We start from the raw sequence: 18107 nt of genomic DNA on the forward strand, positions 1-18107 counted from the left end.
CGAAGGGGAGAGACGTTACTACAATAACAGCTTCGTCACATCCGTTAATAGTTTACCAAATAACTATGCGTGTCATTTCAAATCGATAACCGACACAATTATCTGGTTACTTACATTTTCACGATGGAAAGAGAGGTTACAAAAATAACAGCTTCGTCACATCCGTTACTAGTTTACCAAATAACTATGCGTGTCATTTCAAATCGATAACCGACACAATTATCTGGTACTTATATTTTCACGATGGGGAGAGAGGTTACAACAATAACAGCTTCGACACATCCGTTACTAGTTGATAAAAGAACTATGCATGTCATGTTAGATCTATAACTGACACAATTTTCAGGTTTCTTACATTTTCAACGACGGGGAGAGAGGTTACAACAATAACAGCTTCGACACATCCGTTACTAGTTGATAAAAGAACTATGCATGTCATGTTACATCTATAACTAACACAATTTTCAGGTTTCTTACATTTTCAAGTCGGGAAGAGAGGTTAAAACAATGACAGCTTCGTCACATCCGTTAATAGTTTACCAAATAACTATACGTGTCATTTCAAATCGATAACCGACACAATTGTCTGGTTACTTAGATTTTCACGATAGGGAGAGAGGTTACAACAATAACAGCTTCGTCACATCCGTTACTAGTTTACCAAATAACTATGCGTGTCATTTCAAATCGATAACCGACACAATTATCTGGTTACTTATATTTTCACGATGGAAAGAGAGGTTACAAAAATAACAGCTTCGTCACATCCGTTACTAGTTTAAAATATAACTATATGTGTCATTTCAAATCGATAACCGACACAATTATCTCGTTACTTACATTTTCACGATGGGGAGAGACGTTACTACAATAACAGCTTCGTCACATCCGTTACTAGTTGATAAAAGAACTATGCATGTCATGTTGGATCTATAACTGACACAATTTTCAGGTTTCTTACATTTTCACGACGGGGAGAGAGGTTACAACAATAACAGCTTCGACACATCCGTTACTAGTTGATAAAAGAACTATGCATGTCATGTTACATCTATAACTAACACAATTTTCAGGTTTCTTACATTTTCAAGTCGGGAAGAGAGGTTAAAACAATAACAGCTTCGTCACATCCGTTAATAGTTTACCAAATAACTATACGTGTCATTTCAAATCGATAACCGACACAATTGTCTGGTTACTTAGATTTTCACGATAGGGAGAGAGGTTACAACAATAACAGCTTCGTCACATCCGTTACTAGTTTACCAAATAACTATGCGTGTCATTTCAAATCGATAACCGACACAATTATCTGGTTACTTATATTTTCACGATGGAAAGAGAGGTTACAAAAATAACAGCTTCGTCACATCCGTTACTAGTTTAAAATATAACTATATGTGTCATTTCAAATCGATAACCGACACAATTATCTCGTTACTTACATTTTCACGATGGGGAGAGACGTTACTACAATAACAGCTTCGTCACATCCGTTACTAGTTGATAAAAGAACTATGCATGTCATGTTGGATCTATAACTGACACACAAATTTTTCAGGTTTCTTACATTTTCACGACGGGGAGAGAGGTTACAACAATAACAGCTTCGACACATCCGTTACTAGTTGATAAAAGAACTATGCATGTCATGTTACATCTATAACTAACACAATTTTCAGGTTTCTTACATTTTCACGACGGGGAGAGAGGTTACAACAATAACAGCTTCGTCACATCCGTTAATAGTTTACCAAATAACTATACGTGTCATTTCAAATCGATAACCGACACAATTGTCTGGTTACTTAGATTTTCACGATGGGGAGAGAGGTTACAACAATAACAGCTTCGTCATATCCGTTACTAGTCTACCAAATAACTATGCGTGTCATTTCAAATCGATAACCGACACAATTATCTGGTTACTTATATTTTCACGATGGAAAGAGAGGTTACAAAAATAACAGCTTCGTCACATCCGTTACTAGTTTAAAATATAACTATATGTGTCATTTCAAATCGATAACCGACACAATTATCTGGTTACTTACATTTTCACGATGGGGAGAGACGTTACTACAATAACAGCTTCGTCACATCCGTTACTAGTTTAACAAATAACTATGCGTGTCATTTCAAATCTATAACCAAAACAATTATCTCGTTACTTACATTTTCACGATGGGGAGAGACGTTACTACAATAACAGCTTCGTCACATCCGTTACTAGTTTAACAAATAACTATGCGTGTCATTTCAAATCGATAACCGACACAATTATCTCGTTACTTACATTTTCACGATGGGGAGAGACGTTACTACAATAACAGCTTCGTAACATCCGTTACTAGTTTAACAAATAACTATGCGTGTCATTTCAAATCGATAACCGACACAATTATCTGGTTACTTACATTTTCACGAAGGGGAGAGACGTTACTACAATAACAGCTTCGTCACATCCGTTAATAGTTTACCAAATAACTATGCGTGTCATTTCAAATCGATAACCGAAACAATTATCTGGTTACTTACATTTTTCACGATGGAAAGAGAGGTTACAAAAATAACAGCTTCGTCACATCCGTTACTAGTTTACCAAATAACTATGCGTGTCATTTCAAATCGATAACCGACACAATTATCTGGTACTTATATTTTCACGATGGGGAGAGAGGTTACAACAATAACAGCTTCGACACATCCGTTACTAGTTGATAAAAGAACTATGCATGTCATGTTAGATCTATAACTGACACATTTTTCAGGTTTCTTACATTTTCACGACGGGGAGAGAGGTTACAACAATAACAGCTTCGACACATCCGTTACTAGTTGATAAAGGAACTATGCATGTCATGTTACATCTATAACTAACACAATTTTCAGGTTTCTTACATTTTCAAGTCGGGAAGAGAGGTTAAAACAATGACAGCTTCGTCACACCCGTTAATAGTTTACCAAATAACTATACGTGTCATTTCAAATCGATAACCGACACAATTGTCTGGTTACTTAGATTTTCACGATAGGGAGAGTGGTTACAACAATAACAGCTTCGTCACATCCGTTACTAGTTTACCAAATAACTATGCGTGTCATTTCAAATCGATAACCGACACAATTATCTGGTTACTTATATTTTCACGATGGAAAGAGAGGTTACAAAAATAACAGCTTCGTCACATCCGTTACTAGTTTAAAATATAACTATATGTGTCATTTCAAATCGATAACCGACACAATTATCTCGTTACTTACATTTTCACGATGGGGAGAGACGTTACTACAATAACAGCTTCGTCACATCCGTTACTAGTTGATAAAAGAACTATGCATGTCATGTTGGATCTATAACTGACACAATTTTCAGGTTTCTTACATTTTCACGACGGGGAGAGAGGTTACAACAATAACAGCTTCGACACATCCGTTACTAGTTGATAAAAGAACTATGCATGTCATGTTACATCTATAACTAACACAATTTTCAGGTTTCTTACATTTTCACGACGGGGAGAGAGGTTACAACAATAACAGCTTCGTCACATCCGTTAATAGTTTACCAAATAACTATACGTGTCATTTCAAATCGATAACCGACACAATTGTCTGGTTACTTAGATTTTCACGATGGGGAGAGAGGTTACAACAATAACAGCTTCGTCATATCCGTTACTAGTCTACCAAATAACTATGCGTGTCATTTCAAATCGATAACCGACACAATTATCTGGTTACTTATATTTTCACGATGGAAAGAGAGGTTACAAAAATAACAGCTTCGTCACATCCGTTACTAGTTTAAAATATAACTATATGTGTCATTTCAAATCGATAACCGACACAATTATCTGGTTACTTACATTTTCACGATGGGGAGAGACGTTACTACAATAACAGCTTCGTCACATCCGTTACTAGTTTAACAAATAACTATGCGTGTCATTTCAAATCGATAACCGACACAATTATCTGGTTACTTACATTTTCACGATGGGGAGAGACGTTACTACAATAACAGCTTCGTCACATCCGTTAATAGTTTAACCAAATAACTATGCGTGTCATTTCAAATCGATAACCGACACAATTATCTGGTTACTTACATTTTCACGATGGGGAGAGACGTTACTACAATAACAGCTTCGTCACATCCGTTAATAGTTTACCAAATAACTATGCGTGTCATTTCAAATCGATAACCGACACAATTATCTGGTTACTTATAGATTTTCACGATGGGGAGAGAGGTTACAAACAATAACAGCTTCGTCACATCCGTTACTAGTTTACCAAATAACTATGCGTGTCATTTCAAATCGATAACCGACACAATTATCTGGTTACTTATATTTTCACGATGGGAAAGAGAGGTTACAAAAATAACAGCTTCGTCACATCCGTTACTAGTTTAAAATATAACTATATGTGTCATTTCAAATCGATAACCGACACAATTATCTGGTTACTTACATTTTCACGATGGGGAGAGAGGTTACAACAATAACAGCTTCGTCACATCCGTTACTAGTTTAACAATATAACTATGTGTGTCATTTCAAATCGATAACCGACACAATTATCTGGTTACTTACATTTTCACGATGGGGAGAGACGTTACTACAATAACAGCTTCGTCACATCCGTTACTATTAGTTTACCAAATAACTATGCGTGTCATTTCAAATCGATAACCGACACAATTATCTGGTTACTTACATTTTCACGATGGGGAGAGACGTTACTACAATAACAGCTTCGTCACATCCGTTACTAGTTTACCAAATAACTATGCGTTGTCATTTCAAATCGATAACCGACACAATTATCTGGTTACTTACATTTTCACGATGGAAAGAGAGGTTACAAAAATGACAGCTTCGTCACATCCGTTACTAGTTTAAAATATAACTATATGTGTCATATCAAATCGATAACCGACACAATTATCTGGTTACTTACATTTTCACGATGGGGAGAGACGTTACTACAATAACAGCTTCGTCACATCCGTTACTATTTTACAAAATAACTATGCGTGTCATTTCAAATCGATAACCGACACAATTGTCTGGTTACTTAGATTTTCACGATGGGGAGAGAGGTTACAACAATAACAGCTTCGTCACATCCGTTACTAGTTTACCAAATAACTATGCGTGTCATTTCAAATCGATAACCGACACAATTATCTGGTTACTTATATTTTCACGATGGAAAGAGAGGTTACAAAAATAACAGCTTCGTCACATCCGTTACTAGTTTAAAATATAACTATATGTGTCATTTCAAATCGATAACCGACACAATTATCTCGTTACTTACATTTTCACGATGGGGAGAGACGTTACTACAATCACAGCTTCGTCACATCGTTAATAGTTTACCAAATAACTATGCGTGTCATTTCAAATCGATAACCGACACAATTATCTGGTTACTTACATTTTCACGATGGGGAGAGACGTTTACTACAATAACAGCTTCGTCACATCCGTTACTAGTTTAACAAATAACTATGCGTGTCATTTCAAATCGATAACCGACACTATTATCTGGTTACTTACATTTTCACGATGGGGAGAGAGGTTACAACAATAACAGCTTCGTAACATCCGTTACTAGTTTAACAAATAACTATGCGTGTCATTTCAAATCGATAACCGACACAATTATCTGGTTACTTACATTTTCACGATGGGGAGAGACGTTACTACAATAACAGCTTCGTCACATCCGTTAATAATTTACCAAATAACTATGCGTGTCATTTCAAATCGATAACCGACACTATTATCTGGTTACTTACATTTTCACGATGGGGAGAGAGGTTACAACAATAAACAGCTTCGTAACATCCGTTACTAGTTTAACAAATAACTATGCGTGTCATTTCAAATCGATAACCGACACAATTATCTGGTTACTTACATTTTCACGATGGGGAGAGACGTTACTACAATAACAGCTTCGTCACATCCGTTAATAATTTACCAAATAACTATGCGTGTCATTTCAAATCGATAACCGACACAATTATCTGGTTACTTACATTTTCACGATGGAAAGAGAGGTTACAAACAATAACAGCTTCGACACATCCGTTACTAGTTGATAAAAGAACTATGCATGTCATGTTAGATCTATAACTGACACAATTTTCAGGTTTCTTACATTTTCACGACGGGGAGAGAGGTTACAACAATAACAGCTTCGACACATCCGTTACTAGTTGATAAAAGAACTATGCATGTCATGTTACATCTATAACTAACACAATTTTCAGGTTTCTTACATTTTCACGTCGGGAAGAGAGGTTACAACAATAACAGCTTCGACACATCCGTTACTAGTTGATAAAAGAACTATGCATGTCATGTTACATCTATAACTAACACAATTTTCAGGTTTCTTACATTTTCACGTCGGGAAGAGAGGTTAAAACAATAACAGCTTCGTCACATCCGTTAATATTTTACCAAATAACTATACGTGTCATTTCAAATCGATAACCGACACAATTGTCTGGTGACTTAGATTTTCACGATGGGGAGAGAGGTTACAACAATAACAGCTTCGTCACATCCGTTACTAGTTTACCAAATAACTATGCGTGTCATTTCAAATCGATAACCGACACAATTATCTGGTTACTTATATTTTCACGATGGAAAGAGAGGTTACAAAAATAACAGCTTCGTCACATCCGTTACTAGTTTAAAATATAACTATATGTGTCATTTCAAATCGATAACCGACACAATTATCTCGTTACTTACATTTTCACGATGGGGAGAGACGTTACTACAATAACAGCTTCGTCACATCCGTTACTAGTTTAACAAATAACTATGCGTGTCATTTCAAATCGATAACCGACACAATTATCTCGTTACTTACATTTTCACGATGGGGAGAGACGTTACTACAATAACAGCTACGTCACATCCGTTACTAGTTTACCAAATAACTATGCGTGTCATTTCAAATCGATATCCGACACAATTATCTCGTTACTTACATTTTCACGATGGGGAGAGACGTTACTACAATAACAGCTTCGTCACATCCGTTACTAGTTTACCAAATAACTATGCGTGTCATTTCAAATCGATAACCGACACAATTATCTGGTTACTTACATTTTCACGATGGGGAGAGACGTTACAACAATAACAGCTTCGTAACATCCGTTACTAGTTTACCAAATAACTATGCGTGTCATTTCAAATCGATAACCGACACAATTATCTGGTTACTTACATTTTCACGATGGAAAGAGAGGTTACAAAAATAACAGCTTCGTCACATCCGTTACTAGTTTAAAATATAACTATATGTGTCATTTCAAATCGATAACCGACACAATTATCTGGTTACTTACATTTTCACGATGGGGAGAGACGTTACTACAATAACAGCTTCGTCACATCCGTTACTAGTTTACCAAATAACTATGCGTGTCATTTCAAATCGATAACCGACACAATTATCTGGTTACTTACATTTTCACGATGGGGAGAGAGGTTACAACAATAACAGCTTTGTCACATCCGTTACTAGTTGATAAAAGAACTATGCATGTCATGTTAGATCTATAACTGACACAATTTTCAGGTTTCTTACATTTTCACGACGGGGAGAGAGGTTACAACAATAACAGCTTCGACACATCCGTTACTAGTTGATAAAAGAACTATGCATGTCATGTTACATCTATAATTAACACAATTTTCAGGTTTCTTACATTTTCACGTCGGGAAGAGAGGTTAAAACAATAACAGCTTCGTCACATCCATTACTAGTTTACCAAATAACTATACGTGTTATTTCAAATCGATAACCGACACAATTGTCTGGTTACTTACATTTTCACGATGGGGTGAGACGTTACTACAATAACAGCTTTGTCACATCCGTTACTAGTTTACCAAATTACTATGCGTGTCATTTCAAATCGATAACCGACACAATTATCTGGTTACTTACATTTTTCACGATGGAAAGAGAGGTTACAAAAAATGACAGCTTCGTCACATCCGTTACTAGTTTAAAATATAACTATATGTGTCATATCAAATCGATAACCGACACAATTATCTGGTTACTTACATTTTCACGATGGGGAGAGACGTTACTACAATAACAGCTTCGTCACATCCGTTACTATTTTACAAAATAACTATGCGTGTCATTTCAAATCGATAACCGACACAATTATCTGGTTACTTACATTTTCACGATGGGGAGAGAGGTTACAACAATAACAGCTTCGTCACATCCGTTACTAGTTTAACAAATAAACTATGCGTGTCATTTCAAATCGATAACCGACACATTTATCTGGTTACTTACATTTTCACGATGGGGAGAGAGGTTACAACAATAACAGCTTCGTAACATCCGTTACTAGTTTAACAAATAACTATGCGTGTCATTTCAAATCGATAACCGACACAATTTTCTGGGTTACTTAATTTTTCACGATGGGGAGAGACGTTACTATAATAACAGCTTCGACACTTCCGTTAACAGTTTACCAAATAACTATGCGTGTCATATCAAATCGATAACCGACACAATTATCTGGTTACTTACATTTTCACGATGGGGAGAGACGTTACTACAATAACAGCTTCGTCACATCCGTTACTATTTTACAAAATAACTATGCGTGTCATTTCAAATCGATAACCGACACAATTATCTGGTTACTTACATTTTCACGATGGGGAGAGAGGTTACAACAATAACAGCTTCGTCACATCCGTTACTAGTTTAACAAATAACTATGCGTGTCATTTCAAATCGATAACCGACACATTTATCTGGTTACTTACATTTTCACGATGGGAGAGAGGTTACAACAATAACAGCTTCGTAACATCCGTTACTAGTTTAACAAATAACTATGCGTGTCATTTCAAATCGATAACCGACACAATTTTCTGGGTTACTTAATTTTTCACGATGGGGAGAGACGTTACTATAATAACAGCTTCGACACTTCCGTTAACAGTTTACCAAATAACTATGCGTGTCATTTCAAATCGATAACCGACACAATTTTCTGGGTTACTTAAATGTTCACGATGGGGAGAGAGGTTACAACAATAACAGCTTTGACACATCCGTTACTAGTTGATAAAAGAACTATGCATGTCATGTTAGATCTATAACTGACACAATTTTCAGGTTTCTTACATTTACTGGAAGGACATAACAACAGTAACGACCGTAGATCCGTATGTTCCCGCTTAAACATCTAACGCTGTATTAATCATCATAAAAGTACCGTTTAAATTACTCTTGTAATCACGAGATAAATGGTAATGGTAGTAAAAGCAGTGTTGAACACCATTCACCAGAATATGTACTAACATTAAAGTTTATATAATCTCCATAAAACTTGTACTTATCGAGTCTTCATCGCGAATTAAATCGACATAGTTTGAGCTAAAAACTAAAACCACATTATGTAAATAAATCTGTAACATATACTATTTTTTAGCTGTTTACTGCCTTCACCGTGTAACGAAAACCGTAACATCAGCGATCCACCAGTTTGTAGTCAACAGAGTAATTGAGGGATATAATTACTATTAACAAGATTAGCGTTGCAGTCCATGCGGGCCCCAGACAGTTTTATCTTTATCACTTACTAATTAGTTTGTACTTTTTAGGAAAATCACCATTTTTACAATTATTAAACTAAATTAAGGATGCAATTGTGTTTAATTTAAAAATTAATATAATTCTGTTTCATAATTTAAATATATGATAAAAACAATGAAAACTGGTATTGCATTGTCATAATAATAACTTGTATTAAAAATTACAACGGCCTGTAAAGAGAATTATTATGATTTATTTATGGAGTTACTCTATAATGTAATTTTATCTTATTTGTTATAAATTAAAAGCCTATACTTTTTAATTAATTTAATTGTATAAGACCACATTGTATTTGTAAGATTCCCATACTCAATGTAAATAAATTTATTCAAGAAGTAACTTTTTAAAATTAATATATTTATATAATCATACAGGTTACAGATCTAATTGCTTAGAGATAGTGGATAATAATTATGATTTCTCATATAGGCGGATTTTGTGGAAGCATACCGGTTCATTGCGCTGCTTGTGATCTTGTAGTTAGGTTAACCAAACTTCGTTTAGATGAGGTAATGGCTTTGGAGAGGTGAAGGGAATAGTGAGACTTTGGGAGGACAGCACTCTTTCTTTTTTTTAAAGTATGTTTGAGAATTTTGTTTTTGGAATTTTACGAAATATTTTTATCCATTTTTCTATCTAGATCAAACCCAATTGTTGACTGTCTAGAAGTAATTTCTTTTTCACTGTAGGAAGTCTTATATACCAGTCTAAAACTCGAATGGGGCCAAAATTTAAATTAAAATAAAAAATAAATAGAAATAAAAATAAATTAATTGGTTGAAGACTTGCAGAGAATTTCATGCGTCTTTCTCAAATCTGCCTGTTCTATTTTCAGCATCTACAGAGTTCGTAGATTAACAGTTTGTTTGTAGATCTGAGACATAGGCTGATACTATAAACATTACATAGTTTATTAGTTTTTTTTATTTTTAAACGCTTATATTGACAGTTTATTACTTGAGTTTTATTGAAATATTTGAACATGAAGGAGAATACTATTTGATTCCATTTATCGCTAGTAATTGAATATACATTAGAAGAAGCCTAATCAAGAGATGTAAAATTATTTGTGCTCGCTCATTTTATTTGTAGATTTCTAAACAATATTGAACTCCTTATGGTTTTAGTTTAAACTTCTCACTTGCCAGCTCAAGGGTTTAATTAAAGTTTGTTATATATAAAGTGTATTTATCTAAGTGATATAACGCAGATAGATTTACTGCAATTTGTTTGAATAATCGTAAAAAATATTTTTTTAACAATAAAATAGTAGGACGATATTTTAAAATTAAAATTCTAAAGTATGACTATAGTACACAGAAATATAAACAGGCATTTAAAGAGCAACAGTTTTAAAACATAATTATCTGAACCAACAAGAATAATAATCACCAAAGCAAACATGACAACTTTATATTAAGCTAAATAGACTAACATAATAGTCCATTTAATTTAAAAATTAGAATATTTGTCTTACTACGACATCCAACTACAGTACTTTCAGAAACACTACCGCTAGTAAGCTAACACAAAAAACAGTGCGCTCATATTGCCAAAAACCGTATATATAAAGTTTGAATGAACTCTGAGTATGACTAAAGTCGATGTGTCACCTATATGGATTTACAGAATATTTGTAAATCAATTGTTATCAAAAATTCATGATCTGATAAATCGTAAATATTATTTTAAAAAGAGATACAGTAACTTTATTTGGTGAGTATTGACACTGGTTAGTTGAAAAATGTCTTAATTTATCAGTAAAGCCAATGTTAACCATGTTCAAACATGAAGTGTGATTTTCATTAAACATTTATAAAAATATTAATTATGTACAAATATATCAATACATTATTTTGAATATACATGGAAGGCAAAGATATACTATACTACGCTTATCAATGACGTTATTACGTTACGGTTGGAATCCCCCTTGCAGTGATGTCGCTATCAAAACACATTCTGTTCAGCTTTGAAACATGTGAAGCATCAATAAGAACATAGGATCAAGCGGATGAGCGACAATGTTTATTTATCTGCAGCTGTTTCCGATGACCTACATTTCCACAGCCGATGTCATTTGCTCATTCAAGTCAGTATTTAATACACATTTGTGTTGAATTACAATATATTTGAAAGAAAACAACGAATTTCCAAAAAGACCCAAACAGCATTAATTCTTGTACATAATTCCATTCAAGGCATAGGAGTTTACATTTTGTAGACCCAAATTTCAATCACATTACATATCCTAACTACGTATTTAGCAAGTTAATATTCTTTCACAAGATTACCAGTAAATCCGGATATTATTGCTAGTTTAAAACTATATGAACATGAAAACTGCCAAAAATGTTTGAGCTATAGTTTTAAAATTCATAATAACTTTCCTCATACAAACTGATTATTGATACCAGAAAACATAAATCAATTTTGTTAATGTGACTATCATAAAACGACTTTCTTAAAAAAAAAGTGATGCATAAAGTTAAAAATGATTTTTTTATTTCAATATCCCACCATGGTTGCTTTATGTATAGAACTGTTCTGTAATTTTACATTTTTAAACTTTTTCACGATACTGAGTACTTGTACATCCCATGAGAATAAAACAATACAATTTCAGTTAGCACAAAATATACCTACTTCCGACTAAGCCGGAAGTTTTTTTAAATTTCACTTAAACGAATTGAACCAGTAATGGATGCGCGTTATTAATTTTATTCATTTATGCTTTAATGAAATTTATATTAATGATTAAATCAATGAATAACCTATCAATAAAAGTACCTTCAAAATAAAAATTAGATTAGACAAATTCACAAGAGGCCTTCTTTCAGAAATAACGTCAAAATACGACACATTTTATTTCTCCTCCAATATCACGTGACTTCAACAAGCCGCGACCTCTGCAGCTCAACGAATCTTTTCTACGTTTATGAAGAGGCAAAACGATTCCAGTAAACTTACATATGAATTTTTCAAAATAAATCTTCATTAAAAAACCGGACCACTCCATTTTCCGGCTCTCAAATGATTCGAAAAATGAAGCTAATAACTATTATTTTAAATAACATAGCATTAAATAAGAGGAAAAAACTCGTATCAGTATATAAGTGAGTTGAAGCTGAAAGTTATTGGTATTGGAATTCGATTGAACAGTTTGAAAGAGGGACATGTACTGGATATAAGTTGAGAGATATTGAAGGCAGTGACGCGTGGGACAGGGCGGCGAGCAGGCTGTAAGCTCTAAGTTCGTTACCGGGCTTTTAGTACTCTCCCTTCCGTTCTATAAATACTAGGGCTGCCGAATACAGCTATACTGCCACTTCCACTACATATACTATGTCTGCCATCGACAGCTACCCTGCTACTTCCTCTATACAAACCAAGAATTGCCGTAGACAGCTATGAGGTCACTTCCGCTATAAATAATAGGGCTGCCGTCAACAGCTACCCTGCCACTTCCACCATAAATACTAGGGCTGCCGTCAACAGCTACCCTGCAACTTCCATTATATATACTAAGGCTGCCGTCGACAGCTACCCTGCCACTTCCACTATAAATACTAGGCCAGCCGTCGACAGCTACCCTGCCACTTCAACTATAAATACTAGGGGTGCCGTCGACAGCTACCCTGCCACTTCAACTATAAATACTAGGGGTTGCCGTCGACAGCTACCCTGCCACTTCAACTATAAATACTAGGGTGCCGTCGACAGCTACCCTGCCACTTCCACTATAAATACTAGGGCTGCCGTCTACAGCTACCCTGCCACTTCCACCATAAATACTAGGGCTGCCGTCAACAGCTACCCTGCAACTTCCATTATATATACTAAGGCTGCCATCGACAGCTACCCTGCCACTTCCACTATAAATACTAGGCCAGCCGTCGACAGCTACCCTGCCACTTCAACTATAAATACTAGGGGTGCCGTCGACAGCTACCCTGCCACTTCAACTATAAATACTAGGGGTGCCGTCGACAGCTACCCTGCCACTTCCACTATAAATACGAGGGCTGCCGTCTACAGCTACCCTGCCACTTCCACCATAAATACTAGGGCTGCCGTCAACAGCTACCCTGCAACTTCCATTATACAGGGTGTTCTGAAAAAAGGTGCCCATAAGTCAGGGCGTGATTCCTCACATCAAAATAAGAAAAAAAGGTATAATTAACATAGGTCCGAAAATGCTTAGTTACCAAGTTATACAGGGTGAAAGATTTCGTCTGAATTTCAGTTCCCCTGCTGCAACGAAGCCCTACGGGTATTTGTTGGCTGTTAATTAAGATGTACAATTTAGCGTACTTTATGTAAAATGAACTGAAAAATTGAATAAAACCGTTTCCAGACCTGTAGCTACAGTAATTTTAAGATATGTGACGAAATACGCGAAACTTGGTCCCGAAAAACAAGTTACATTTAGGTTTGAAGCAGATTTACTATGTTAAATGTACAATAAACACAAAATATTTTTTCACGGTACTTGTAGAAAATTTAATTTCGACGAGAAAGATGTAAAATAAGTCTATAATAGACAAACGCAAACTTTAAAAAATAATCCTTAATTACATACAAAAAAGCATGAAAAATAGACAAAATCTGTTAAGCTCTCTACAAATGTAATATTGAAATTAAAACAGCTGTTTTATTAAAATATTTGATTTGAGAAACAAAATAATTTCTATTTAAAACATATGTTTTAACAATGTAACATTGTTTATAATAATTTAAATAAACATTACAAGCAGCTATTTTTCCATTGCTCATTAAGTGCGTGTGTTGATCTGTACTTTAATACAAGTTAGTGCGAGTGCCGTTGAAGTTAATTTTTGATAGCTAATAATATCTTATTCATCATGGCAGGTAATATGAATATTATGTACACTAATGGTGAAATGGCAGACATGCATTTAATGTACGGTCTTGCACATTGCAACAGTCGTCAGGCTAGACGACTCTATCAGGAACATTTTTCCTCATAGACAGTTACCGACTCATAAAATGTTTTCTTCCATTCATAGAAGGCTAAGCGAGACGGGAACCTTTAAATCTGGAAAAGTTGGTAGATCAGGACGGCCACGTACAACGTGTACAGCTGAATTGGAGGAGGGTGTGTTGGACGAAATAGAGAATCATCCTGGAAGAAGTACTAGAGAACTAGCCTTGGATTTCGGTGTTAGTAATTCAATTGTCTGGAAGATTTTACACGAGCAGAAGTTGCATTCTTATCACTATCAAAGGGTCCAGGCTCTTTTGCCTCGAGATTACTTTCCTCGTGTTCAGCTATGCCAATGGCTTATCCAAAGGTGCAGAAATCCACATTTTTTAAATTACATTATCTTTACTGATGAAGCAAAAATTTTCAAGAATGGCTATTCTTAACACCCAAAATACTCACATGTGGGCAATTGAAAATCCACGTGCTATTTCAGAGAACCGTCACCAATATCAGTTTTCTATAAACGTATGGGCTGCTATTCTGGGTGATAAAATTTTTATTAGTTTTTTACCTGATTCGCTCAATGGTGAAAATTATTTACATTTCTTGACGACTAATCTGAATGAGTTACTCGAAGATGTGCCACTATACACACGCAACAACATGTGGTTTCATGCAGGATGGAGCTCCAGCTCATTACACATTACAAGTAAGAGAATTTTTTAAATGAAGCATATCCAAACAGATGGATTGGTCGAGGAGCCCCAGTAGCATGGCCTGCAAGGTCACCTGACCTCAATCCTCTAGACTTTTTCTTATGGGGACATTTAAAGACGCTTGTCTACGACTCGCCTGTGGATACCATAGAAGAGTTGCGAATAAGGATTGTTAACGGGATTCAAAGGATACGTGAGACACCTGGGATCTTCGAAAGAGTTCGGCAGTCTATGAGAAGACGGCTGGATGCTTGTATTTTGAGTGAGGGGAAACAGTTTTGAACATCTACTGTGACGTGGTTAGTTTTTTTAGGACAAGTGTAACTTTTTTGTTGAATGATAATTCAGATAACTTTTTTATGTATGATAATGTATGATTGTTTAAACATATTTACTTGATAAAAAATAATAGTAACTCATTAATTTTTTTTAATAAAACAGCTGTTTTAATTTCAATATTACATTTTTAGAGAGCTTAACAGATTTTGTCTATTTTTCATGCGTTTTGTAAGTAATTAAGGATTATTTTTTAAAGTTTGCGTTTGTCTATTATAGACTTATTTTAACATCTTTCTCGTCGAAATTAAATTTTCTACAAGTACCGTGAAAAAATATTTTGTGTTTATTGTACATTTAACATAGTAAATCTGCTTCAAACCTAAATGTAACTTGTTTTTCGGGACCAAGTTTCGCGTATTTCGTCACATATCTTAAAAAATTACTGTAGCTACAGGTCTAGAAATGGTTTTATTCAATTTTTCAGTTCATTTTACATAAATTACGCTAAATTGTACATCTTAATTAACAGCCAACAAATACCCGTAGGGCTTCGTTGCAGCAGGGGAACTGAAATTCAGACGAAATCATTCACCCTGTATAACTTGGTAACTAAGCATTTTCGGACCTATGTTAATTATAACCTTTTTTTCTTATTTTGATGTGAGGAATCACGCCCTGACTTATGGGCACCTTTTTTCAGAACACCCTGTATATACTAAGGCTGCCATCGACAGCTACCCTGCCACTTCAACTATAAATACTAGGGGTGCCGTCGACAGCTACCCTGCCACTTCCACTATATATACTAAGGCTGCCATCGACAGCTACCCTTCCACTTCCACTATAAATACTAGGGCTGCCGTCGACAGCTACCCTGCCACTTCAACTATAAATACTAGGGGTCCCGTTGACAGCTACCCTGCCACTTCCACTATAAATACTAGGCCAGCCGTCGACAGCTACCCTGCCACTTCCACTATAAATACTAGGCCAGCCGTCTACAGCTACCCTGCCACTTCCACTATAAATACTAGGCGCCGTCTACAGCTATACTGTCACTTCCACTATAATACTAGAGTTGTCGTTGACAGCTACCCTAACACTTCCACTATAAATACTGAGGAAGAACAAGATTTGGTCTGAGGAGTGGGAAGGATTATCCCCTAGTTTAATATAACAAGGTAAAATCGTTTAACTTTTCCATGAAATTCTGTATTTTTAATAAGGTAAAGAGATGTATGATTGACTTAAAAAATGACAGTTTTAGCGAATGTAAAGTATTGAATTTGGTTGCAAAACAAATAGGTTAAGTGGCAGTATACGTTTATTACCTGTTTACAACACTCTACTGTATAAATATATCAGTCAACATGGTTACATCTCTTCACTGAAACTATGTACTTTGCATTACGTATACTGATGAGTCTTACGTAAATGTTTCATAAGATCCATTAAATATTAAACTGCTTACACTAGATTGAAAAATAAAATTCCAGTAACACAAGCAAAAAACATTAATAATAAAAATATGTTTTTTTCTCAATGCTCTATTGTAAAAGTAATAACAGTCAATAAACCCTTTCCTAAAGAAATAGATTTGCTATAAGATAAAACCTAATACATAACGTAACACAAGATGTAAATATTAGATTTTAACTCAAACATAAGCGTAAATTTACTATATTTTCAGTCATTTAGCCTATTCAAATAAATAAAATACTATATTATTAAACAAATATCTTAGTTTTATACTATGTTTTATATGCGTTTGCTTGGTTTCTATTTGAGGAACGCTCTAGAATCAGAATAACTCAATAAAAAGGAATTGCGGTCATTTATTGTTATGTTCAGACATTCAGTACTTGAATAATAAAGTGAGCATCACGGACCGTAGCTGTATGTGAGAGAAAGAGGGATTGCCTGTAATTGCTTTGGGGTTTAATGTGGGAAAATGCTTGCGTGTGCTTTCTTTTCACTGAATGCACGAACAAATACAGAGGGTTGAGTGAGTGTTCTGAAATACTGGGAATTTCATTGTAACTGCAAAAGCATTATGTACAATGGTATAATTATTAATATACATGAAAAACATGTTTAATAAGATTTCTCTTCAAAAATGTAAAGTTTTAAAACATTGTAAAGAATAAGTTTCTAAGTAGTAAGTTTAAGCACTTAAAATAGACAGTGAGAAATTAAAAAGCCAAGAGATTTAAACTAAAAGCAGCATTCCAAGTGTAAGAACACACACACACACACACACACACACACATACGGTAACAGCTGAGAGTTGTAACACCCGGTTGGCGAAGCGAAGCGGAGACAAGCAGTGAGTTATGGGCTGTTCGTGACGGAGAGTTATACAACTACAGTAACTCATAATCAGTCAAAAATTTTAAAATCAATTTACTTTGATCTTATATTAATTTTCACATCAAGTCCACATCAGTACTCGGACCCATGAGGAACAACGATTTACATACTAC

At 35.0% G+C, this 18107-nt stretch overlaps 1 protein-coding gene across 1 annotated transcript in view; it reads left to right on the forward strand.

Annotated features, from left to right (window-relative positions):
* LOC124371468 (alkali-sensitive linkage protein 1-like) overlaps positions 1–16767 on the forward strand; it is a 50816-nt gene extending 34049 nt beyond the window's left edge. Inside the window, exons 3-5 of the mRNA XM_046829801.1 lie at positions 12844–12923; positions 13405–13790; positions 16325–16767. Of these exons, the coding sequence (XP_046685757.1) occupies positions 12844–12923; positions 13405–13790; positions 16325–16767 (909 nt within the window). The remainder of the gene's footprint in view (positions 1–12843; positions 12924–13404; positions 13791–16324) is intronic.
* The last annotated feature ends 1340 nt before the right edge of the window (positions 16768–18107 follow it).

This window comes from Homalodisca vitripennis, unplaced genomic scaffold (assembly GCF_021130785.1).
Source record: "Homalodisca vitripennis isolate AUS2020 unplaced genomic scaffold, UT_GWSS_2.1 ScUCBcl_1479;HRSCAF=5158, whole genome shotgun sequence".
NCBI classification, from domain to species: domain Eukaryota; kingdom Metazoa; phylum Arthropoda; class Insecta; order Hemiptera; family Cicadellidae; genus Homalodisca; species Homalodisca vitripennis.